The sequence below is a fragment of the Haliotis asinina genome, chromosome 14 (assembly GCF_037392515.1).
Source record: "Haliotis asinina isolate JCU_RB_2024 chromosome 14, JCU_Hal_asi_v2, whole genome shotgun sequence".
Lineage (NCBI taxonomy): Eukaryota > Metazoa > Mollusca > Gastropoda > Lepetellida > Haliotidae > Haliotis > Haliotis asinina.
Window position 1 is genome coordinate 46,144,586 of NC_090293.1, and position 26,474 is coordinate 46,171,059.

At 40.2% G+C, this 26,474-nt stretch overlaps 2 protein-coding genes across 2 annotated transcripts; one reads left to right on the plus strand and one right to left on the minus strand.

Moving 5' to 3' along the window:
* The first annotated feature begins 2,654 nt into the window (after positions 1-2,654).
* Positions 2,655-12,820, plus strand: LOC137261387 (uncharacterized). The gene is made up of 4 exons (XM_067799131.1): positions 2,655-2,759; positions 6,510-7,427; positions 8,273-9,420; positions 11,218-12,820. Exons 2-4 carry the CDS (start codon positions 6,534-6,536, stop codon positions 12,818-12,820), a joined length of 3,645 nt encoding a protein of 1,214 aa, XP_067655232.1. The 5' UTR covers positions 2,655-2,759; positions 6,510-6,533.
* A 4,047-nt stretch (positions 12,821-16,867) lies between these two features.
* Positions 16,868-25,427, minus strand: LOC137261642 (uncharacterized). Its single transcript, XM_067799421.1, has 6 exons — positions 25,327-25,427; positions 21,529-21,628; positions 19,882-20,006; positions 19,514-19,586; positions 17,862-17,989; positions 16,868-17,165 (listed from the first exon to the last, which is right to left on the minus strand). Exons 1-6 carry the CDS (start codon positions 25,361-25,363, stop codon positions 17,098-17,100), a joined length of 531 nt encoding a protein of 176 aa, XP_067655522.1. The 5' UTR covers positions 25,364-25,427; the 3' UTR covers positions 16,868-17,097.
* Between the last annotated feature and the right edge of the window lie 1,047 nt (positions 25,428-26,474).

The following is a 26,474-nucleotide window of genomic DNA, read 5'->3' on the forward strand; positions in this document are numbered from 1 at the left end:
AAACAAATTAACTATAATCTATACAATATACGGTATGGACGATTGTGTTCATAATATACATAAAATAGTACATAGGTAAAATATATTAAGAATGGAATTTCCTTCTATGGAAGCTAAAAATTTGAGAACCTTCATTTCACTTGTATTCATTACTACAATAGATTTAAAATGATCTGCCATCTGAGCAAAAACTAAATTTATTTCTAAAGATGCATTTAAGATCATGGTAAAAATCACAAATACGAAAAAGCGCTATAAGCACTGGACTAGGATTTATCAAAATATTTACAACACTATGGACAAACCAAAAGCTTGACTCGGTCTGCGGTCTCTATCTTCGGAATAATGGCAATAAATCTGTGTATATGTTCGTGTGGTTATTTGATATGGCTGCATTCGTGAATCCCTTTCCGTGTTCTATAAACGTTTAATAACGTGTTTAAGATTATCGGTAGCATGGAGGAGGAGGGAGGGGGTCATGAGGAAGTTAAAGGGAAGATACTTCCTAGCTGAGCGCATCTTTAGCATATTATGATGCAACGTTTCGTTATACAAGTAACATTCTTAAACCGTTGTCAGAAACTCCGTAAGTGCAAATGGGCAAATGTTTAACTGATATGCTCACATCTAAAAAATATTTTGGCTTGACCTTTCTAGGAATTTTGTTCCACTTTTATAAATGAAGATAATAGCAGTGAAAAAATCATGTAGACGGCACGATGACGACAAGCTTTTAAGAAGTAGTTTACATTTATCAGTAAGTAACAAAATACTGCGACGAAACAGTAATCCTTCTCCCAGATACAGAGAACAGCGAAAGAAGGAGTCCTGCTCAAACTAAAATGCTTTATGGTTCAACTTCTTTATTATACAAGGTTACAACGTTTCGAGACAGATCCTAGTCTCTTCTTCAGGTGAAGTGATGGTAAGACTAAAGGGATGTAGTATATATACACATAGAGGATAAATGACTAAGGATGCACCTACCCAATGCATCAACTACCTTATCCTCAGTGACTAACCTTTATCCAAACATCTTTACCTGTAACTCGTTAACCTAATCAATACAAGCCTGCACACCAATAGGTTGAAGCCTGTACTTAAGTTGAAGCCTGTACATCAATCAATCGAAGCCTGTACATCAATTAATAGAAACCTGTATATCTTGTTACCCATTGTTATCTGTCTACTGTTATGTGTATATATACTACATCCCTTTAGTCTTACCCTCACTTCACCTGAAGAAGAGACTGGGAACTGTTTCGAAACGTTGTGACCTTGTATAATAAAGATGTGGAACCATAAAGCATTTTAGTTTGATTCCACCAACTTCTAAATGCCTTTGAAACAACTTAAGTCCTGCTCAAGTTTAGAATGTTTGGCAAGCCTAGATTGAATCAGTTCCCCGCAATTAAGAATTGTTTTGGGCGTGTAGATATATATATCTTTTGACTGTGATGACTCTATTTCTGGGACTAAATGTCAATCTCACGAAACGGGACGATCAATTAAAATGAGTAAGTTCTAATTCAGCATCAGTACTATCTCTGCCAACAGCCACGAGACTAAATTACATAAACAACAATTAAAAGCATGAAATTTGTTTGTTGTTTAACGATGTTCTCGACAATATTCTAGCTGTAACTAATAGAGTGAACCAGACAATGCAGTGATTGAAATCATTAACATCGATCTTCGCAATCGCAATAGAATGACTCATGTCAATCAAGTCAGCGAGTCCACACAACCGATCCCCTTAGTAACCTCTTACGAAAAGCAGACAGACGAAATCTAACTCGGGGCTTGGTGGGAGCAAACCTTGAAGCATACAACAGATGCAGTGTGTAACAAACTATACTATTACAGGAAATGTTTTACTGACAAATGAAAATAATATAGACAAACATCAAACAACAACAACGTGAATGAATGAGACCCCACCAGGCTAACCAAGCCAAACAGGTGTGGGTTATTGTTGGTTTAATTTCAGGATCATTATTGATGGGGTAACGGGTGAATGGTAATTAATCTAGCTGTCTTACAGTCCCTGAACGGCATTATTTTCCCTACTGCCAAGTCCTCTCTGCAATGCTAAAGCCCTAAGTGGAGCAAAGTTTAGATTTCCTCAGGTACAGGTTTTGAATTTCCCGTCTCCCAGGGCACCCTTCCAGTTTGCTTGTTTGTTACTGTCAAAATTATATATATTCTGAGACTATAAGCGTTTGTCTCGATGGATGGGTGGATGCTGTTAGATTCCAAGCAATGAACCCCTTTCAGAAGCAGAATTACGTTAAATATCACACTGAAATAAGAATACTTTGTAAGATTTGTACTTAACCATCTAATTTACTGAATTTCTTTCTTTTTTCCGAAAATATAATTATGGAACTTGAAAGTATAGTAATCATAAAAAAGTGCCATAACTCAAAAGTGTCGAAACATAATTTGACACAAATATTCAAACTCTCACAATGCTACTTATATAGATACATATGACAATTATGATTTGGACTGCGGTTATCATACTTAAGTGGGTTCATTCAGATTCTGTAGCTTGGATTAATTAATGAATACTAAGCGTCGAGCACATGAGATGTATGTGAAAAGTAATGTATTCAGAAATCAGCCAATCAAATTGCTGCAAACCCTCGGTCAAGGTCACATTACTCAAGTCTGTTTTGGACAACGAAGCGATACGTGTTAAAACTTCATCAAAATCAGCATTATAACATTTTGGGCAAGATCAAGCATCTGGATCGGTAAAGCAGAATGTTGTTATTATTCACGAGATCATGAGATATATTGTTTAAATTATGCGTATAGTCAAATATGAAGGTTTTATAACGGGGTTACGTTCAACTTGGCTTAAAATGGCCGCCATGTCAGATTATTTGACTGCGCCTCGCGCAAACAGAAAGGTATATTATCGAACTGGAAACGAAATGAGGACTTTTGGCATCTGGAACTTGTCTAAATCGATTGGATGTGACGCGTAGTTTGCAAATGAAACCATGACATTGTCAAAAACTAATTAAAAAGTCAGTTTTCAGTCGCGAAACTCAGGGGATCGTGACTTATCTGATACGAAGTATAGAATGGTCGGGATGCTCTCGAAACCGCTGACCCAGATTGAGATGTTTTTATAACGGGACATCTCAAAACTGACTGACGGTGTTTGCACTCAATACTTTCATTGGAAGTGTTTTTATTTTTTTTTATTTAATTTTGTAAACATACCTTGGGTTATCACAGAGTGACCTTTGTATCTGGATAATGTATCGATTTTTTTTATATGAACAGCTAGATATATCTAAAACATTTGCAAGAATTTGAAGAAAGTAATCCTGGCAAAGGATTTAGGATAAGCACCTAAGAAATAAAAAAGTTAAATTTGCTAACTACAGTGTTCCATTTTGAGTCAATTCTTGATTAAATTGTATCTGTATCAATAAGCATTGCTTGCAGATACAGTAAGGTCAATGTTATTTAAAAACTTTGAAATTTAGCAAATTCCAAAACAATTATTTTAATCATTTCTGTGTAAGATTTCAATAATGCTATTTTTCCTAGAGATAAATATGAATAGCTATAACATTTAGACAAATTTATAACTATTTATTAGACAGCATATCATATCCAAATGTATGAAAAAGGTGATTAGCAAAATTTGGATAACTGTCAGTTATACAGATCAAATCACTGTGTGTGAGTATAAGTATTGAAGGCCTATACAGATCATTTTGCTTGTGAGATTGCTGTTAAAGTTCATAGCTACAACATAGCAAATGACATTTTGTGCAGCTACTTCACGTTATTGATAGCATTTGTGTTTTGTTCTGTGTGGAGGGAGTGGTTAGTTTAGTGGTTGAAGACACTGTTGAAGTGTTGAAGTGTTCCCACGGCATTTAAGGAATATTTCTAGGAGCATGTTGATAGTATAGTCACTATTTTTCTATTAATCAGTTTCTATATAGCCTCTTTTTTGGCAACAACCTGCTTTGTGAGCTCATTTTTCAGATTTGTTATCTTGACAACAGTACTGTGCAATTTTCAGTACTAAATACTGGAAAGGCTTGAGTAGAATCTCTGTGTAAAGGTTAACACAGAATGCAAAGATTGAGATAGCAGATTCTTTATGGGATTTGTTGTAACCATGGTAGCCAGTTTTATGCAACACAATTGCAACACTATTGTTAGTAAAATCAAAATTTAAATAAAGAAATCTCTAAAGAAAATCTGCATGTCATGGGTGAACTGAACTGTTCTTTATTCCCTGAAAGCATTTCACAATTCATTGTTATGTATGATGCTGACATTCGTCCACGGACAGGATTAATGATGTGGAATAGAATTATTAAAAGCAGGTGCTTTACTTGGCTGACTGTTACATGTTTTTACACCAATCAAAGACATGTATTATTTGTATACAACAGGTGGGGGGTTAGTCCCACCTGTCCGAGGTTATGAACATGAAACAGACCTTCCAGGTCTGCTAGGTAAAAATCAGGTCTACTTCATGCGCATTTGACCAGTAGTGTTAAGCCAGTTTTAATTATGTTCTTTCTTCTTAACTAATATGAATAATCCGGATTATATGCCTGAGTGATCGGCTTGTTAGCTCTACTGGCCTACCTGGCAGATAGACTGGTACATACAAAACAAAATCAGATATATATACTGGACAAAAATTATTAGTTACGGATATATGTAAATTTTGAAATTATGAATAATGATCTATTTATTCACTGAAAATCTGATGAAATATCAATGATAAAAATACCAATATCCCTAAATTATTTTGTCCAGTATACTTTATACATTTATTTACATATTAGCAACTGTGTACAATTGAGATGTTACACAACAGCTAGCACAACATAAAAGTGAAAGAAGCAGAATCTGCCTATTCCATGTGGGTGATTTCATCCTGCTGTAGCCCCATTTTCAGAGCTAAGAGGTTCTCATCCAATCTGACTCTTTTTCTTCTCTTTGAGGGTTGTTGTACATTGTGTACAGGTGAGTGGTTCTGGTTGTTGCTAACCACTGTGATAATGTCATTTGGTGTAGATATTGTTGATCCACAGTTCTTGTCAAGGCAGTGCCAGGAAATCCATTTTTCTTTTCTTTTGTTCAGTCTGTACATAAATCCCCCCCAACATAAATATCTAGCGCCACTAACAGTTGGTATAAATGTGTGACCTAGCTGTGCCTCTGCCTAGACTGGGAATGATGCCTTTGCCAAGTAACCTTAAGTAGTATTCCAGTGAAAATTTTTTAATATAATTATGATTAAGTAACATGTATCATTCTGAACAATGTTGGTGTGATTAGTCAATCGAGAAATCTCATACTAAATTGGAAAGTCGAATGCTGGACAAGTGGAAGCAATATAAAGATATATCTTGATAACAACTGGCCACCAAACAAATCCAAAATAAATTGTTGAGATCCAAGATTGGTCAGGGGTAACTTGTTATAAATATGTGCAACATCATGTATAATTATGAACCCTCACATGTATTATGGAGTGGCATTAATTAAGCCAATTAGGCTTGTTTGCCAATTCTTTTTTTTTCTTCTTGAATGGAATAAAATATGTTTAAGCCATATATACACAATAAGGATACATATCAATATATTGCAATGACTAGTAATATGCAACACTGCATTGAGGTACTGTACAGAACATTGAAGTTATAAGATGGTTATCTCAACAAAGGCCTGTTCTTGCGTAAAGAAATGTCAACAACTTTGAACAGATTGGGGCTGGTTCCTACAATCTGTAGACTTAGCTTCCTGTATCAGCCTTCCCATCACAATACACCACAATGGCTGCAGATAGAAGTGTCAGGTTGGAGTCTGTTGTGAAGATGAGCATCTTGTCTTTGTTGCCGTCCAATGTTAGGAGGACGTTGTCACTGACCGTAGTCTTGGTGTTTATCTTTTGGAAGGAAGCAACGAAATGGCAGAGCAGATCTTGTCTATGTCCTTGCTCTGTACAGGGAAGATTTGTCTCTGTGGACTGTCACTGCTCCTAGTCTTGGTACAAAATTGGTAACCAAAGGAAAGTTAATATTGACCTTTAAGACCATTATGAACGAAATGAGGAACTTGTGCATTTGCTACAATTGCAATGACATAGAGCCAACCCATCTCTTACTTAGACTCTACTCCACTGTTAATGAAATATTATTGAATTCAAATTTTACCTTCTTGAGCAAGTTATCTTTTGTAAAGCTGGTTGACTTGGTATCTCGAGGCATAACAAATGCTGCAACCAGGTTTGATACAAAATATTTTGTAGTTGTCTGCTAGGGTATCTTAATAGTTAAAGTATTTGTCCATCAGGCTGTAGATCTTGGTTTGATTCCCCGATATGTGAAGCCTATTTCTGGTGTCACCATTTTGTTTTTGCTTAATATTGCTAAATGAGGTGTAAACCCCCACCCCCTACACCCACTCACTCACTCTCTTTTTATTTGGTTTCTATGGGCTGTTTTATGTTTCAGGTTGTCTGTACGATACTGGTAGGAATGGATGACTACCCAGGTGATGGTCAGGACCATGGGGTCAGTGATGTGTCATCCGCCGACCTTCAGAGTACCATCCCTGACATTGGGATGACCCATCCCTCCCACCTGGTGGCTTGGTCTCAAGCCCATGCCACAGAAGACGGGCAGTATGGAGAGTTCGTTACCAACACAGGATCACAAGCAGTGTATGAAGCTCAGGTCACTGATATTGTCCAGCAAGCATACCTACAGTCTGCTCTTGTTCAGTCAGATCCTGGAACAGAGAAGTTTACATATTCCGTAGATTCCGGATTGGATAAGACCTGTGAAGATCCTGGAGGCTTTTCTCGATCTGTTGACACTGACAGAAGGAATTATGAGCTGCTCAGAAGTAAAGGTTTGGAAATTGTACACACTGTTGTATTAGATGAGCAGACAGCTAAGTCTCTTCCTCAACAAACTCTTCATCAACATCAAGCAGAGTCTGTTTATAGACATCTTCCAAAAGGTATCAATGACAGCTTAACGCTTTTTGAAAGTAACGCCCAGTCAATGAGTCAAGACACTGTGAAAGATGTTGCACTGCCACCCAAACCAGAAATGACTGAATATGGCCGAGTGATTCTGAAGCAGCAGCAGACTCAGTACAGCTCCCACAATATGGCCAACACTGTCATGATGTCCCCACCCACCTGTGCTGGGGACCCTCAAATGGCAACTGTTGTCAATGTTCCTGCCAAGAAAGTAGCTGAGAAGGCGAAGACAGCACAGCGACCAGTGAGAATCAATCCTGCCGAGGAGGTGGAGCTGTATGACCAGGAGTGGGGTGATCAGACGCGGCTGTTGCTTTTCAACTTGATGACTGAACAGAAACTGTGTGATGCTTATATCTCTACTGGCAAGTTTACTATCAAGGTAAAACTGCAATATAATCATTCTTTAGTAATTCATTCATCCAATCATGATGACTTTAGCTCTGGTTAAACGTTCTCAAATGAACCATGAAAAGGTAGGTTAAATGTAAACATGATTCAAGTTCTATACGCTAGCAACATTTACGCTTTGGCTTAACCTCACTCTACTCTGATCGGGTTGAAAACTAAAATAACACAATATGTAATGGTTAAATATTTTTCTCCAAAATGTACCGAAATATTTAATGCCATTTTGTGATATACGTATAACGCGTCACACATTGTCAAGTGTGCACGCGCATGTACATACACTCTCACATTCATGCACACATAATGAACATTGAAATATTGAACTGAGAACAAACAAAGCACCTCTTTTTATGTGTACTGTGATGGATGAAAAATAGTCATGGCTTGTTCTTAGGAAATATGATAAGACTTGAAAAATATGAATTTTAGACCCTGGACCTCTGACCCATGCAACATTGCTATGTTTTTCTGATCTATATTTCCATGATCTCTGGAACACATTAAATTGTAGACGGTTATAATAACATTTACATTTAGTCCAGTGTAGATCTTTGATGTACAACTGATCAGCAACCTGCCTGTCACAAGTGGAAACTGAGGAGATCAAGTGGTCAGGCTTGTTAACTTAGCTGGTGCATGTCATCGTATCCAAATTAAAGACATTGATACTTAGGTGTCAATCACTGGATTGTCTGATTCAGACACAACTGTTCAAGAACTGTCATATGTCGCAAGTAGGGTGTAGAACAACAACAAAACAGGAATGACTGCAGTTGTAATGAAGACTTAACCATAAACCATTATGCCTGTTTTCAGCTTCACAAGCTGGTGCTTGCCATGTCCAGTGAGCGGTTTGCCAGCCTCCTCTCGGAAGGCATTGACTCCAGATTTGCAAGCATCGTCGTCCCAGTGTACATCTCTGAATCTACCCTGAAAGTGTTTGTGACATTCCTGTACCTTGGCAAGGTCAAAGTTAACCTTGGAATAGTCAGGGAAATAAAAGTGTTGTCCAAAATATTTGAAATCCATAATCTGGAACATCTATGCTATGGTATCATGATTAAGCACAATATGTCCACAAATGTTGGAAGCTGGCCAAAGCTGAAGGTGACCTTTGAAAATGCAAGTAAGAATTCTAAGAAAGATCAAAATGTTGGAACAGAAGAGAGTTACTTTAAGGCAATGTCTGAGATTGCTAAGTTGCCCTTGCAAAGAGCCAAAAAGGGACGTTCTAAGCGTGGTCAAAAGAAAAAAATTATAGGAACGGTCTCCAAAGCTGTAGGGCATAAATATGGCACCAGAGGAGCAAGTGCCCCGAAGGTTGTTGAGGATGTATGGGATGATGATGATGATGATGATGATGATGATGATGCTACTGATGATGAGGAGGAGGAGCAAGAGGTTGTTGGACCAGTTGTTAAGGCAGGACCGAAAGGCAGGTTTCAGGCAAGAAATGCTGCCAAGAAAGAGTCCATCAGAAAAGGCAAAGTTGGGCAGAAAGTTGAGAAATCTGTAAGTTTCAATGATGTGAAACCTAGTTATACTGCTACAAAATGGAAACAACCTTTGGTTGCTTCAGACATATTGCTGGAGATGTCTGAGGCAGGTGAAAACTTGGGTCTGGATATTGACTCGATGGATAGAGGAGCAGCAGAGGAGACTCCTGTCCTGACTCCTGTTCAGGGCAGGAAACAGAAGTTACTTCAGTCTGTGGAGCTAGTCAACAAGGAAGTCAGTAACTGTGTGCCTGTTACTATGGAGACAAGTACGCGTGATTCGACAATAATCGTCACACCAAGTATGCCTGAAATACTTAGTAACAATGTCAGTGAAACAGCAGAAGGGACCCAAGTATGTGCCAATATGACAATGCCTCAGCCTATCCTTGATGAGGTAGCAGGAAAGCCGGAACAAGCACTGGATGCTTTGACAGGGATGAAGAAAGGCAAGAAAGGAAGGGCAAGGTGAGAACTGCATGTAAATCCGGGACAGTCATTGCCTCTATTGAGGGATAAAGTCATTTATTAACGAGTAGATGAAGGAGGTGTTTAATGCACTGATGAACTGAAAGTGATCACCCTCTAATAATGCTTGTCATATTTTTGGCCTACTCTCACAAGGTTATTATCCCACACCATGAAGTCAGAAGGAGATATTTGTTTGAAGCCCCTCCGTCCCAGATGATGGGGACAGATTTTCTCAAAAACTGTCATGGATAGGGAAACCAAATTTGATGTGTTTTCAAGGCACGAATCATTGAATGCTTTGATGGAGTACTGAAACAGAAACTGTCATAATTTATTATGGAGTTATGGCCTTTGACATGCATTTCTTGAGTTATTGTACATTATCGCCAATGGAGACAGATTTTCTAGGTAAACATTATAGGTAAATCAGATGTGGTATGTGTTTTCAGAACATGATTGTCTTGAGAGAGTTCAAGAAACTAAATAGAAACAGGACACTGTGGCAAGAGAAATTGTTGATCATGTCTTCTTGTTATTCATTCTTTTCATGTTCCATCCCCTGTTTTGTCATAAAATGTCCGTTTTTTACTTGACTGTCCCCAAATATGTTATGTTTTATGACCCTTACCTTGGACCTGCCATATTAGAATCTAGTTGTATTAGCGATTAACGGGATTAGGTGGTCAAACTCACTGACTTGGCTGACACGTTGTTGTATCCCAGTTACGTAGATTGATATTCATGCTGTAGATGAGTGGATTTTCTGGTCCAGACTCGATTATTTACAGACCATGCCATATTGCTGTAGTATTGCTCAGTGCTGCATAAAATTTAACTCACTCACTCACTTTTTTACTCTCAGTCATCCATTCCCGTAACAACCAATTAGTCTGTTATGCCAAATGAATGTATATTGTATGAGTTCATTTAACTTGCTTCCGTGGACTCCATGGATTCATGGTTACTGATATTTGTGCAATGCATGCTTAAATGAATTGGTTAGACATTGATGTCATCGTGCCAGACAATGACAGTCAGCATGGTACATCTTGGACAGAATCTCAGGATGTGTACTCTATGTGTAATCACAGTGCAGTTATGTGAGAGAGTCTTTGTCACATCACTTTGTCAGTCCGTGGTTTAGTTTCTTATTCAGTGAACCAGGGTCTGGTTACCATGAGTCACATCACATGTACATGGGGTGATGGGATGGCCTTGTGGTTAAAGCATTGGCTCATAATAGGGAGGTCAGGCATGGTGGCCTTCTTGTTTTGAAAATGAAACTAATCAAAATTCGTATCAGCTTCATTAACAGAAATAAAAACAACGAGGAAGAGTTGGGTTTGATTCCCCACATTGGAACAGAGAGTGAGCCCATTTCTGGTGTCCTCACCATGATATTGCTGCAATATTGCTAAAAGCGGCGTAAAACCATACTCACTCACTCACTCACTCACTCACTCACTCACTCACCCACCCACCCACCCACTCACTCACTCACTCACTCACTCACTCACTCACTCACTCACTCACTCACTTACTTATACACATCTCCAAACCGAGTGATATATGCTGTACATATATCATCTATCTCTGTTTGCCTTGAGTCCAGAGTTTAGTTTTCAGAGAGTTGGGTTAGGTTTATGCAACTTGGAACCGTTCATGGCATGGACAGTCAAATATTAGATACCCTTCTCAACAAAACTAGATGTATACTTGTGTGATTGATGAAAGTAGTCACTAGACGACTGTGATGACCTTTAAGTGCTAACATTGCTGAAAATTTGCTTACAGGAAATTGCCTCTTCCTACCCACGTAGCTGTGAGACCGCCTCCAAAGAAGAGAGCAAAGATGGAGTTGAATCGCCTGACAAGGGAGAATGACGAGGATGATGATTACGATTTGCCAATGATCTTCCTGAGCCCAAGCCCAAGTCCAGCCAAAGAGCTGGAGAAGCCAGCAGCTCCAAGAATCACCAAGCCTCAGCCCAAGAAGAGGAAAAGATGGCCCAAAGCAGACATCACTAGCCAGCTTGCTAGTGAACTTGAGAGAATGGCAGAACACATAGAGGAAGGTGAACGGCAGTACAAGTGTGAGCTTTGTGGTAATGAGTTTGTGTTTCCAAAACGGAGTGTGACTCATCTTCTGAACACCCACAACATTACGGCTGATGAAGTGATTAAGAATGTTGTGATAAGGAGAAGAGAAGCAAGTCCTAAGGTTTGTGATATCTGTGGTTACAAGACTAAGGATCCCAACTTCTACTACATCCATTACCACAAGTATTTCCGACATGGTGTGCCACTGCCACAAGGATGGAAGCCGTTTACATGTGATATCTGTGGTAAGGAGTGCTTCACCAAGTTTCAGTTAAAGGACCACAAGCTTATCCACCAGGTTGAGACTCCTTTTGTGTGTGAGGTTTGTGGGCAGGGATTCAAGAGCAGAACCTGTCTCAACAGCCATGTTTTCCATAGACACAGTGATGAAAGAAAGCATTCATGTTCTGAGTGTAAGAAAACGTTCAAGACAAAAACACAACGACTTGTTCATATGAGGACTCACACAGGAGAGAAACCGTTCAGCTGCCCTGACTGTCCGTACAAGAGTACCACACGAGGAAACATGAGACTGCATCTAAGTAACAAACATAAGTATGACCCAGAACGTATCAAGGCTCTTATGTCCCAGTTGAAGACCTCAGAACCTGGGTTTGATGCCCCTAAGATGTACCTTGAAACAGGCAACCTGGATCAGTCTGGTATGACAAATTCAGCATCAGACACTTCTGGCATAGCAGACACTTCGCTAACTGTGCCAGACACTTCCTTGCCCACGGCTGATGTTCCATTGACTCTGACAGGTACTGCAGCTCTTGACAGAGCAGTCAATGTTATTGCAGCAGAGCATGCCATGCATGCCATCCTGCTCCCTCTGTCTACAACAGACTCCACAACATCTCAGAGCATCACAACCTATACAGTAGAGTCCACCATCCCTCTCTCTACCATTACCTCTGAAACCCAAGTCCCTGACCAGCCTTCATCTTCCAGTCCTACACTCAGTCCCCAGAGACAGCATGCCATGGCCACCAGTGCCAATCATTTCTACATGCAGCATTCTCCCATCAGCCCTCCCCCTCCCTCCGACTCCCCCCACACCCCCTACCCAGTTGTCACCAGCTTGCAGCAGGCCGTGTCGCCTCTGAACCTCCAGGCGGCTCAAGTAGTGACAACCTTGACCCCAGCTTCTGTACCTCAAGTCATGACCCCAGACGTGGCTCAAACATACGAGACTGTGACTTCAGTTGGCAATAACCAGCAGCCATATGATGCAGCTATGATCCAGGCATATTATCAGCAACAGCAGCAGTTTTATCCCCATGGCTATAATTAGGTGATATCACAGTGCAGAGTTCTTTCACTTTGTTAGTTACTGGACCCTGTACCACATTGTGATATTCATCATCATTTAAAGTTTCAAGGTTCACTTCAGGGCAGTGCAGTTTCATTAGCAAAGCTATTCTCATTCAAGCATGATATTAGTGCTGTAATTTCTTTAGCCAGTGTTATAATATAGATGTTACCCTCATTTTTGAACTGGAATGGTGGGGTAGCCCAGTGATCAAAGATCTCTCATCGTGCCTATGGCCTGGGTTCAATTCACTACATGGGTATAATGTGTGAAACTTTTTGACGTCCCCTGCTAAAAGTGGTGTAAAACTCATCTCGTTCTCTCTCTTACTTAATCATTCTGAGACTAAGATGGCTTGTTGAACAGAAGACAGGGCTTCATTTAAGTCTTTGATAAATCATGTAAGTTGCAATATTTTGTGATGGACAATTTTAATCTGGTATGACCGAATGCATGTGTGTTAAATGAAAATGATACATTGAGAGAAAATGTGCAAAATTATCAGTGAATACTATGTTTCATTTTGCGCCCTTACAATCATACAAAGGTCATACTGGACAAAGTTCTCAAGCAGCTCATGATATTGGATAATTAAATTAATTGTTTCAAACAAAACAAGACAAATTAGAGATCATGAATATTTTGGGAATACGGAAAGAAATTCTTTCATCATTATAAAAAATATATCTTCCATAATATTCATGACTCCAAACTGTTTTCTTTGTAGTTTCTGGTGGGTTGTTGGTTGAGTGCAAGTTTTCCATTTAATGATATGACCTGGAATTTTTAGAGACAAGAAATAACAACTCAGTGTTGAATCGTAATCTCACCATGATTGTCTTTATCATGTTGGGCATTGTAGTTGTGGACTGAAGTACTTCTGCTTCAGTGTTAGCATCATGAACATTTTTCACTGTTATAATGTTTGAAAATGTAATTAAATTCTTATCTGCACATTAAACTTGTGAACTCGATGCCCTACAAGAATCTGTAACCATCCAATCCGCTTTAATCACATAGGCAGCTGTGGTCCCAGTCTCCTTTACACACATAGGCAACTGTGGTCCCAGTCTCCTTTACACACATAGGCAGCTGTGGTCCCAGTCTCCTTTAGACACCTGGGCACCTGTGCAAACCCAGTCGCCTTTAGACACCCAGGTAGTTGTGGTCCCAGTCTCCTCTAGACACCCAGGCAGCTGAGTACCTCAGACCTTTAGACACCTTAGAAGCTGTGGTCACCCATTTTCCTTAAGACACATAGGCAGGTGTGCCAACCCAGTGTATGTTGTAAGCTGCCATATTGGTGCTCTTACTGTATGTTTACAAACCTCTCAATTTAGTGATTGAATTAGGTTCGTGATGGCAATTGGTTGAACAAGCTGTGAGCTGTATAGAGTTGTCTCCCTTACGTAATCATGATATTGATAGGGCATAATGAGATGTGTGGATAGGTCCTGAACATTGGGTTGGATGGTCCAAGTGCAATATATTCCCATGTTTATGTTAATTCGTTCTAGAAGTGATGTTGACTGTTTACCGTTTTGTGCTAAACTTTCATGTTAACAACTTTTCAAGAAGTACAGAATAAAGAATGTGAAGAATGCTTTTGTCTTAAATTAACAAAGACATAAACCTGTTACATGTTTTTGAAAAAAAACTTTCAACATTAACTTATCAATAAATTCTTTGTATTGTTTATAATATGAAGTTCCACATGTAATAGATACAAGTCCCCCAGAAGAAAATGGGTACTGAAATCTTCTAAAAACCCATTCACTGTATTTATATATATCTACTTTGTCCTTGAGGAGTTGTATGTGGTTATGTAACATTGATCATTGATATGTCTCAGTGACAACCTTGAAATACTATTGTGCTATTTATTTAGACGATATTCTGATCTAAATGGCATTTTCCAATATAGAACTGTTACTATGATGACAAATGAATTTAGTTTTCATTATCATTATTGTCTCATCATCATCACTTTTTGTTTGTTTGTGTTCCTAATGTACAAATGATCTAACAATGATTCAGAAGAGTGAGTTTAATTTTACACAGCTTTTAGCAATATTCCAGCAATATCACAACAGGGGACTCCTGAAATGGGTTCACACATTGTATTCATATGGAGAATCAAACCCGGATCTTTGGCCTGACAAACAAACACTTTAACCATGAGGCTACAACACTTCCTCATGATTCAAATGATACATTACAGTGAAAAAATATGCTTGATATGCACAGTGACACTTGATGGGTTCCTGTTAATCCCCTCCTCCCTTGTCCAGGGATTTAAACCTTTCTTCTTTTGTTTATTTCTTCCATTTCCATTTTGCAGGGTAAGGACATATTATTTCTATCAGTGATTGAAATAATTTTTCAACTCAAACTGACAGCCGGGCTGGTGGTGCATAACTGTTGCCTGCCCATCTTGAAAGTTGCCTGCCCACCTTTAAGTAACCCTCTCTTTGATTGGTTCTTCTTGAACCATGTTTCGGGCTGGTGGAGAGAATTTCCAGGCAGCCCGACTCAAAATTTACCGGCCACGGGCAGTCGGGCAGGCCATTATTTCGATCACTGATCTCTATATCATTACTCATGAAAACGGGTGGTTGAGTGGTCATTCCCCAGCCATGTGAAAGGAGCGGGTTCAAATGTCCACATTTGTAGGAATGTATGAGGCCCAGTGTTGATCTCCCCTACCATGATATAGCTGGAGTGAAGGGTGGTTGAGCGAGTGTACAACAGATCCACATTATCACATAATGACTTGATTGTAATGCTGTTAATTGCATATGGAAGTTCAAAACTGGATGCCTGTATTTCCAGAATACTTCAGTGCGTGTTGAAAGGGACAGGTGTTTGAAGCAACCCTGCATGTTTATAGGGATTTAACACTTTCAGCTATGTTTTTTAGTACACCAAGGATTCTTACATGGTACCCATGTAGGGAATCAAAGCCAGGCCATTGTGAATAAACAGTTACCCCTCAGGGCTGTTTTTGCTGCTGAAAGGTCATTTTTATCTTAGAGGTTAAATTGGGATCTCTTTGAAGAGGATGTTTTTAGGATGTTTAGATGTTGGTGAGTGGGTTTCGTAGAGACTATTAAGGGCTAAAAGTATCCTTGTTTTACTTGTGGACACTTCAGTAACATTCATTATAGTTTATTATGTTCCCAGTATTATGAATGACTGGAAAACATTTCCCAATTATAAAACACAAGATATCTTTTACAATGTCTGTGAGAGGACAAGAGTAAGCTCTGACATCCCCTGGCGAGAGTTTCATCACAGGTAGTATGTCATTCAGTCTTCCATTACCTATCTCCATGGCAACGCTCAATCAAGGTGAGCTACATACCATGGTGTATCTGTTGAATTGTTTGTAGAGTGTTGTTTTCATGTTAATTATTTCCAAGTATTCACAATAGCATACCTTCATGTGTGAGACTTGACTGCCATATGAATTGTACATAGTAATTTATAGAAATAGTTTGAAATGCGAGTATCACTAAGTCTTATATATTTGTAGAATTTTATATGCATGCGTGTTATGTACATTAGTTAAGGACATATATCAGTCAGTCTTGTATCATTGTTTGTCACCTGTTTGACCTTTACCTGAGGGAATAAACTTGGCAGCCACTTCTTTTTTTCTTTTGGGAATGTTGACTTTGTTAATCCGATTTACAAATTAAATTAACAACATTTGTTCTGTGTCCTGTGTTTCATTGTCAAGGAACAAGGTGAGGGTGTAGGTATGGTGTAGATTTTTGGCTTTTTACCTCAGCTTCTTTGTTGTTAAATAGTGTTATCAATGAATTATTTATTTTCAGATCTACTCTCGACCCAATTAGTTACAAACAACTTTCAGGTATTGCTGAATATGAAGTTAACACTACTCCTTCCATACTTAAACGAAGGTTTTCAGTTGGTGTCAGCACTTAAATAATATCACGTCTGTTGGACAATAATAGTGTGATTTGTACAAGAACTATCTCATTCACAAACTGAACTGAAACAAGATCCAGGACAACGCAGTTTATTCAGTGAAACTCGTACACATCACACGTCATTCGCGTTGTCTGGTCATTAAATGTGGAGCTATTTCTCCAGCCCACATAAGACGAAAGATACCAAAAACCGATCAATGGAAGATGTTTAGGCACTTTATACAGGTGAAAAGATAACTACTGCTATATGAGGAAAAACATCTGTCGTGTCGTCGTTTAGGAGGCAGTGGCTGTCGTCCACGTTTAGTTCTTCAGAAACATCCCAACAGCGATGAACACGAAGCTCATGAAGGAGACTTGGAGAGCGTTGCCTGGAAACAGAGTGAGTGAGTTTAGTTTTTGCCTCATTTGGCAATACTCCACCAATATCACGGCGGGAACAGTGAAAATGGGCTTCACGCATAATACTCATGTAGGGATTCAAACCCGGGTCTTAGGCGTTATGAGCAAACGCTTTAACCATTGGGCTACTTCACTAGGTTATGAGAAATTTCGTTGTATAAAATTACGTTTCCAAAGGCTCTCCGTGCAGTGGCATCAAGCTTTTGTGTAAAGACACCCTTTCAGAATTTTAGAAATAAGGGTTCACTGACTTGGTTGACCCCTGCCATGCCACGTATACCGAATGTATTCGTCACTCGCCCCTTTCTGTAACCTACTGTTCGGCTTGATCCGAAGTAACACGAGTGGGTCACGAATGATCTCATGCTGGGCCCCGTTTCACAAAACTCTCGTAAGCCTAAGATCTCGTAACTTTTCTCGTAGCATTCGCATCTCCTATGCTACAGTATAGGAGGCACAATGGCTACGAGAAAACTTACGAGATCTTAGGCTTACGAGAGTTTTGTGAAACGGGGCCCTGGTGACGACTGAATTGTCCGGTCCAGACGCAGTTACTTACAGACCGACGCTGTTTAGTGACTTTTGCTGAGTGTAGCGTTAAATAACAACCAAAATCATAGATTAGTTGCATCTCTGCTTTTGATGTTTTCATCTGGGGTACTCACCGGAGGCACATCCGCAATGAGTTGTGGCCTTCATCCTGGCTGCATAACGCATATCAGCGCTCGTCTTGGTCGAGTCACATCCAGCGGTGGTTGTCTGGTAAGTACACTCAACATACTTGGCTGCAGCTCTGGAAAAGTAATTCCATTTGAACTACTCGTTGAGATTTTACGGGCTCTTCGAACAATTGCCACTCAGGTGTCATGACGCCATTTTGAACTGAAACCATCTCCTTTTCTTGAAAGTATCCTTGATAAAGGGGGATAACTCGTGAAATAGCTGTTTAGAGAGGGCTGTAACGCTTAGTTTCTCAGAATATATAAATTTGACAGAAACAGGAAAGTATGTTAAAATGAAGAGGCATATAACTGTTATGTGTGTCGTTTGTATGAGTGCTCGTAGGAGAGATACAACATAACGAACTCTCAGATATAACAACCTCTTTCGGCCTCCTCTACTTGCTATCTAAATGCGTCTAACGAATACGGTTGTAATGAGCTACAATTAGTGATCACATGGGGTTCGTTATAGCCGAAGTTTTCTGTATCCCAATCAAATTTAAAAGGAGAGTCAGGTTGATGGGAGAATCGGAGGAAATATTAAAACAAATCGCGTAGGACTTTTGCATCACAGTAAGGACTAGGCGAAAGAAAATGGTATGGTTGACGGTCGTAAAAGAAACAAAACCCCATAGTCTTATTATTATGTCAGCATTAAATATATTCAAAACAATGACAAAGAGTGAATATGGATGAAGAAAGATGTGTTAAAGTTACTGACTTCACAATTTAGAACTCTGTTCATGAATGGTGCATTTTATCTGATCTAATCTATAAGTGTCCCCGTTTGTCCCCGTTGAACCCTAATCCCTCACTGAAACAAATTCCAGATGAAACGATTATCATGGTTAAATACTTGATAAAAAAAAACACAACAAAAACAAAACAGCAAAGCCCTCCCCAATACTCCCTCCCCCCAACCCACTCTACACACACACACACACACCCACACACCCACCCACACCCACCCACACCCACACCCACACACACACCCACCCACACACACACACACACACACACACACACACACACACACACACACACACACACACACACACACACACACACACACACACACACACACACACACACACACACACACACACACACACACACACACACACACACACACACACACCACCACCACCACCACCACCCATAAAAAGAATAAGAAAACAATCCTTTAAAAGTAAGATATCAACACCAGGTCCGGGGTAGAACAGGCCTCCAGCAACCCATGCTTACCGTAAAAGGCCACTATGTTTGTCGTAAGAGGCGACTAACGGGATCGGGTGGTCAGACTCGCTGACTTGGTTGACACATGTCATCCGTTCCCAGTTTAGCAGATTGATTCTCATGCTGTTGATCGCTGGATTGTCTGGTCCAGACTCGATTATTTACAGACTGCCGCCATATAGCTGGAATATTGCTGAGTGTGGCGTAAAACTAAACTCAATCACTCATTTATATCGTTAAGTCCATTAAGCGAAATTTAGGGATTGGAGAGGTTTCATATGGATCCTGCCACTTTATTACTGTGTTATTATTTGTGCTTGTTTTTCAACTTAGCAGCCCAAGTGCTTTGTTTTACTTACACACATTTCAAGTCATCGGTTGTCATTGATCTTTCCAGGTAGGCGAGTTCACAAATACATGTCGCTGTTAGTGCTGAAATGTAAATATACAATTTGAATAGATTGATAAAAAACACCTACAGTGTGATGATTCAGTGAGTCTGGAATATCTCTTTGCAATTCTACAAATGGCTAATGTTGTGGTCAGTTAAACAAGAGTGAACACATATTTTCAGGTTATGAAATACATTTTGGTTTCGTCCAGCGAAAATATACGTCAATTTAATTTTGGTTCTGTGACTGTGAAATGTGATGCATTCATTTACCATTATCCCACCACACACCTGGTTTAAAATGATCAGCTCCTAATGCAGCCGTAAGTTACTTACTACAGGTGTATCCTGCTCCAGCAAGGGCGATAACTGCAGCCGAAGCTTCCCCAGACCTGGCTATCACAGCAGTGCATCCATCTCCGCTTGCCTTCGATAGACATCCACCGTACGCCTTAATGGCACTGAAAATTTATGACACTTTGTTACTATCTGTATTGGCACTAACATACAGGGTACCCATTTGAGCCAAACGTTACATTTGCACGATGCTTTGCACATTCGTCACAAGTCCCACCTTTCTGTAATCTGCAAGAAGGTTTCAAGTCGCCATTTCATGTGTCCTAAAATGGCACAAATGAGTGAATGAGGAAAGTTTTGCACGCTTTTAGCAATTTTCCAGCAATATCATAGTGGGTCACACTAGACACTGACTTCAAACAGTGTATCCATGTTGGGATGGTACTTTCTGTGTGAAGAGCGAACGCTCTAACCACTAAGTTTCCGCAATTTCCACGTCAGTTCTGGGCCCCGTTTCACAAAACTCTCGTAAGCTTAAGATCTCGTAACTTTTCTCGCAGCATTCCCACTTCTTATGTTACAGTATAGGAGGTACGAATGCCACGAGAAAAGTTACGAGATCTTAGGCTTACGAGAGTTTTGTGAATCGGGACCCTGGTTGGTTAGTTGGTTGTTTTATGGCGCCACCAGCATTATTCCAGCTCTTTGGCAGCGTTTGTAATTAACCGAATCTGAACTAGACAGTCCAGTGATCAACATCATAATCTACACAACTGGGGTACGATAACATGAGCATCGATCTGTGCATTTTTGAACCGATCATGACATGTGTCGACCAAGTCAACAGGCCTGACTACCCGATCCTCTTAATCGTCTCTTACGACAAGCATGGATTGCTGAAGACCCATTCTAACCCGGATCTTCATGTGTCTTACCCTGAAAGACACGAGTTGGTCAAAAATGGAATCTCGCTGTGCAAAGTTATGTCCTTCAGTCACACTGGTCTCACTCCTTAATTAGACCTGAATAAAGTCTAGTGCGGTGAAACAACAAAACAAGATTCAAAATGTAATCTGGAAAAAGCGGATCCTGTGTACGTAGATCCAGTTGCTGACCAGGCCAACCATTATGCCGACTGGTGGAATTGCAGTGTAACGCCCGTTAGTCTTCAGCAATATTTCAGCAATATGACGACAAAGGACACCAGGCATGGGCCTCACACATTGTTCCCATGTGAAGAATTGAACCCGGGTCTTCGGCGTGAAGAGCGAACGCTTTAACCACTAGGCTACCCCACTAATTTGGAAACAGAATGGATGCACTTCGCCTTCTATAATTATGCCGGTTTAGTGCTTGCCCATTTCGATACCAGGGCCACTTGCACAAAGCGATCTTAGCGTTACTGCTGTTTTAAGCCTATGTTGGAGAATGGGAGTCACAAACATTGTAGCGCTATGATCTCTTTGTGCAAGTGTGCCCAGGCCGCAGTTTAACATGGATTCCACACTCTGACGCTCCGAGCCAAGTCCTAGTTTTAACCTGGTAAATTGTGTGAGCCAGGCACGGTAATAAAAAAGTACCATTTTTAATGTTTGTTGAAATGACGCAACTGAGGATCGAACCGCCGACTTTCCCGACGCTTCATCCACGTAACTGGTTGTGAGGTTTCTAAATTGTATCACTTACTCGCATTTCTGGGTATTCGTTGTGGAGGCACTGTTGTAGACGCTGTCAAAGTCGGCTTTGCACTTCGTACACGTCGCTGCCAGAGCTGCCGGGACCGCAACTGAAAACAAATGACGAGTTAGCGAGTTACATGAGTGAGTGAGTGAATGGATGAGTGAGTAAGGTTTTACGCCGTGCAGACAATACACCAGCGATTTCAGGAGACGGCGTTCACAAACTTAGATTTATGTCTGTTGGAACTGGGATTTGACCTCAGGATAATAAATTTATGACACAACTTATCACACCGAATGAAAAGGGTTTGACCGACACTAATAGCTAAACACGCAGCTGGGTCTGCTTGTTCGTTGTTTTACGCCGCACCCAGCAATTTCCAGCAAAAATGACGGCGAGCTGTGAATAATCCAGTCTAGACCAGATAATCCAGTCTAGACCAGATAATCCAGTCTAGACCAGATAATCCAGTATTCCATATCAAGATAATCGATCTACAAAGTACTGAAGCAATTTTAACCGGACCTTCACGGTCAGATACATGTGAACACGGGCATAACTCCAGGCGCCGATATCGTACCCTGGAAAACATAAATTGAGTAGTGCGCTACTGATCAGGGCTGTTCCAGTTGTCTGAAACACCTACACACTCTCCCTGAACCTGTCACTGTAATATGTAATGCTCCCAGATCTAAATATCTCCAAAAACATTAAACTGGAACAATCTCTCTAAGCCTAACGGTGTACCCTTCCTAAAGTGGAACAATCTCTCTAAACCTAACGGTGCACCCTTCCTAAACTGGAACAATCTCTCTAAACCTAACGGTGTACCCTTCCTAAACTGGAACAATCTCCCTAAACCTAACGGTGCACCCTTCCTAAAGTGGAACAATCTCTCTAAACCTAACGGTGCACCCTTCCTAAACTGGAACAATCTCTCTAAACCTAACGGTGTACCCTTCCTAAAGTGGAACAATCTCTCTAAACCTAACGGTGCACCCTTCCTAAACTGGAACAATCTCTCTAAACCTAACGGTGCACCCTTCCTAAACTGGAACAATCTCCCTAAACCTAACGGTGTACCCTTCCTAAACTGGAACAATCTCTCTAAACCTAACGGTGTACCCTTCCTAAAGTGGAACAATCTCTCTAAGCCTAACGGTGTACCCTTCCTAAAGTGGAACAATCTCTCTAAACCTAACGGTGCACCCTTCCTAAACTGGAACAATCTCTCTAAACCTAACGGTGCACCCTTCCTAAAGTGGAACAATCTCTCTAAACCTAACGGTGCACCCTTCCTAAACTGGAACAATCTCTCTAAACCTAACGGTGCACCCTTCCTAAAGTGGAACAATCTCTCTAAGCCTAACGGTGCACCCTTCCTAAAGTGGAACAATCTCTCTAAACCTAACGGTGCACCCTTCCTAAAGTGGAACAATCTCTCTAAGCCTAACGGTGCACCCTTCCTAAAGTGGAACAATCTCTCTAAACCTAACGGTGCACCCTTCCTAAAGTGGAACAATCTCTCTAAACCTAACGGTGCACCCTTCCTAAAGTGGAACAATCTCTCTAAACCTAACGGTGCACAATCTCTCTAAACCTAACGGTGTACCCTTCCTAAAGTGGAACAATCTCTCTAAGCCTAACGGTGCACCCTTCCTAAAGTGGAACAATCTCTCTAAACCTAACGGTGCACCCTTCCTAAAGTGGAACAATCTCTCTAAACCTAACGGTGCACCCTTCCTAAACTGGAACAATCTCTCTAAACCTAACGGTGCACCCTTCCTAAAGTGGAACAATCTCTCTAAACCTAACGGTGCACCCTTCCTAAAGTGGAACAATCTCTCTAAACCTAACGGTGCACCCTTCCTAAACTGGAACAATCTCTCTAAACCTAACGGTGCACCCTTCCTAAAGTGGAACAATCTCTCTAAACCTAACGGTGCACCCTTCCTAAAGTGGAACAATCTGCCTAAGCCTAACGGTGCACCCTTCCTAAAGTGGAACAATCTCTCTAAGCCTAACGGTGCAACCTTCCTAAAGTGGAACAATCTCTCTAAACCTAACGGTGTACCCTTCCTAGAGTGGAACAATCTCTCTAAACCTAACGGTGCACCCTTCCTAAAGTGGAACAATCTCTCTAAGCCTAACGGTGCACCCTTCATAAGTGGAACAATCTCCCTACACCTAACGGCGCACCCTTCATAAGTGGAACAATCTCCCTAAACCTAACGGTGTACCCTTCCTAAAGTGGAACAATCTCTCTAAACCTAACGGTGTACCCTTCCTAAAGTGGAACAATCTCTCTAAGCCTAACGGTGCACCCTTCCTAAAGTGGAACAATCTCCCTAAACCTAACGGCGCACCCTTCATAAGTGGAACAATCTCCCTAAACCTAACGGTGCACCCTTCATAAGTGGAACAATCTCCCTAAACCTAACGGTGCACCCTTCCTAAAGTGGAACAATCTCCCTAAACCTAACGGTGCACCCTTCCTAAAGTGGAACAATGTCCCTAAATCGGCCTCTCGTACCGCGGACCCATAAATCTGATTTCAAACGTCCCCTTAAACGATCTGAACAGTAGTCTTGATAACATTCTCTCTGCCTTTCTAACGAGGAACTATCTCCAAATCTTGACAACATTCTCTCTGCCTTTCTAACGAGAAACTACCTCCTAATCTTGACAACATTCTCTCTGCCTTTCAAAGAGGAACTGTCTCCTAATCTTGACAACATTCTCTCTGCCTTCCTAACGAGGAACTATCTCCTAATCTTGACAACATTCTCTCTGCCTTTCTAACGTGGAACTATCTCCTAATCTTGACAACATTCTCTCTGCCTTTCTAACGTGGAACTAACTCCTAATCTTGACAACATTCTCTCTGCTTTTCTAACGTGGAACTATCTCCTAAATCAGCTTCTCGTAGCGGGTACCCCCGAGTCTGTTTAGCCTTATGCACTTTTTCTGAGCAGGATAGACTATATTTTTGCATTGGAGAATCAACACTCTCTAAACTTTATTAAGGCTTTATCACTCAATAATTTATCATTTAAATATATTTTTTTACTCAAAATCCTTTATTCATGCGATAATTCGATCTCATAAAACTGGTACCTTTATTATAAATCTTAGTCTGGTCGACTAGCCGGTACCACTTACAAGCTCAGCAGATCAATGTGATGGTCTCTTACTGGATCAGCTATCGACTAGCATTTCATTAAGTCAACAAATGCTTTTCCCAGTAGCTTTTAAGTATTTCACACCATACTGAAATTGGTGGTTCGTTTAAAATCTGTATTTATGCGCGGTTCTTGAAGCTATTCTACTGAGCCGTCAAACCGTTAATATCTTATTTGAAAATGGCAACAAATGATGAATCGATTTTCAGCTTCGTGTTTTCTTATCGTAATTATCCTGTTAGAAATGGCACTCAAACAAATGATAACACTTACTGTTAGATATAAAATTCGCCTGAGGTTTTCTTGATAAGACAGAGGTTATCAGCTAAAAAAGCTCTCTGCTGTTAAAACGTACAAGGTAAAAAACGTAATAATAATTCGAGATATTGGAAAGTCCGCAGATTCTAAATCATAAAAATGATACTGTTAATAGCTTTAATACCATTTTGTTTCGACATCATCTTCTATAACCCGAACAGTGACATATTCCCGATAAACTGCGATAATAACAGAAAATAATCTAAAAAATAAAGCAATATAATAATCATTACAAGGGAATATATATATAAACGAATCCAACGACAAATGGTGCGGTCAGTCAAAGCAATTGCGATAACTCTACCTGCAAGGGTCAGGAATACAACGAGGTTGGGTGGCATCGTGGTTGTAGGTGACGTTCCAGAGACAAGTGCCGTCACAGCTCCAGGAAACCTGTTTTATATTTATCCCATGGTTGTTCCCCCTTCTCCGTGCCACAATACAAGCAAATCGTTAGATCCAGTCAATACCAGGAGATTGTGGATGACGCGATTGGTTCCCATCTCAGTAAGAATTGATTTCAACTTTGCGACCAAAGAATTGAACTGTACGACACTAGTGTTCATTGTAGCTGTTGAATACATTTGATACATTTGACGCCAAAAAAAGTTTTTGCACGAGTCTTTGGTTCTTTGTTTTTAAAGGGTCAGTCATGAACAAAGTTACCGGATGGCTCAAGAATGCTTCAGAGTTGAGTACTTGGGTTTACTTCTACAAAGCACTAAGGTGATCACTAAGGTAACCTTAGTGCAATGTTAAAGAATTGGTTCCTGACCAAAGGTTGTAAAGGCTGGTCCCTGAGAGGAGCACCTCATATTGGTTGTTGCAGAATATGTATTATCACCAGACAAGGAACAGCAGCAGAAGGACTACTTTTGAATCTTTTTGACGAAAGATCTCGGCATCAAAATACTTTTGATTTCTTAAATAATGTGTTGATAACTGAAATTCGACAATACTTATAATGATACGAATAAATATTCTTAAGACTGATAGGCTTAATGTTCGAGTAATATTGTCAACACGTTTCTCGCCATGACACCATTATTAAAAATACTATATAGAATTTATTTTCCTATTTTAAACGTCTGCAAAGTTCCAAGGACACTACTCACACAGATGCCCACTAACACGCATATGATATGTACTGAACAGCACTGAAAACGCTCCCTCAGTATACTGGATGCATTTGTATATGAACTTAAGTTATATGAAAATATATCAGCAAATGAAGTCTGTTCCAGATAAGGCCTAGCGAAGAACAGCCCATCAAACCGACAGCTAAATCCCCTTGGAGCGACAACACGAAGGCTATAGAAAGCAGGCTCTTAAACTCCACATCACTTGTTGTTGTAGACGTAAAGGGTAGTGACATACTGGATGCCACGACACTAAAATTATTATTGTAGAACCAAATTCATCTCATTTGTTACATTTTTGGGTGGGTGAGTG

What these genes read in the sequence shown, in the direction of transcription:
- LOC137261387 (XM_067799131.1), top strand. Translation starts at nt 6,534, where the DNA reads ATGGATGACTACCCAGGTGATGGTCAGGACCATGGGGTCAGTGATGTG. An exon ending in CTGGCAAGTTTACTATCAAG is followed by an intron (nt 7,428 to 8,272) that starts GTAAAACTGCAA and finishes GCCTGTTTTCAG; the next exon opens with CTTCACAAGCTGGTGCTTGC. An exon ending in GGCAAGAAAGGAAGGGCAAG is followed by an intron (nt 9,421 to 11,217) that starts GTGAGAACTGCA and finishes ATTTGCTTACAG; the next exon opens with GAAATTGCCTCTTCCTACCC.
- LOC137261642 (XM_067799421.1), bottom strand. Translation starts at nt 25,363, where the DNA reads ATGCCACCCAACCTCGTTGTATTCCTGACCCTTGCAG. An exon ending in TGGAGCAGGATACACCTGTA is followed by an intron (nt 19,587 to 19,881) that starts GTAAGTAACTTA and finishes TTTACATTTCAG; the next exon opens with CACTAACAGCGACATGTATT. An exon ending in TCATTGCGGATGTGCCTCCG is followed by an intron (nt 17,166 to 17,861) that starts GTGAGTACCCCA and finishes CTCTGTTTCCAG; the next exon opens with GCAACGCTCTCCAAGTCTCC.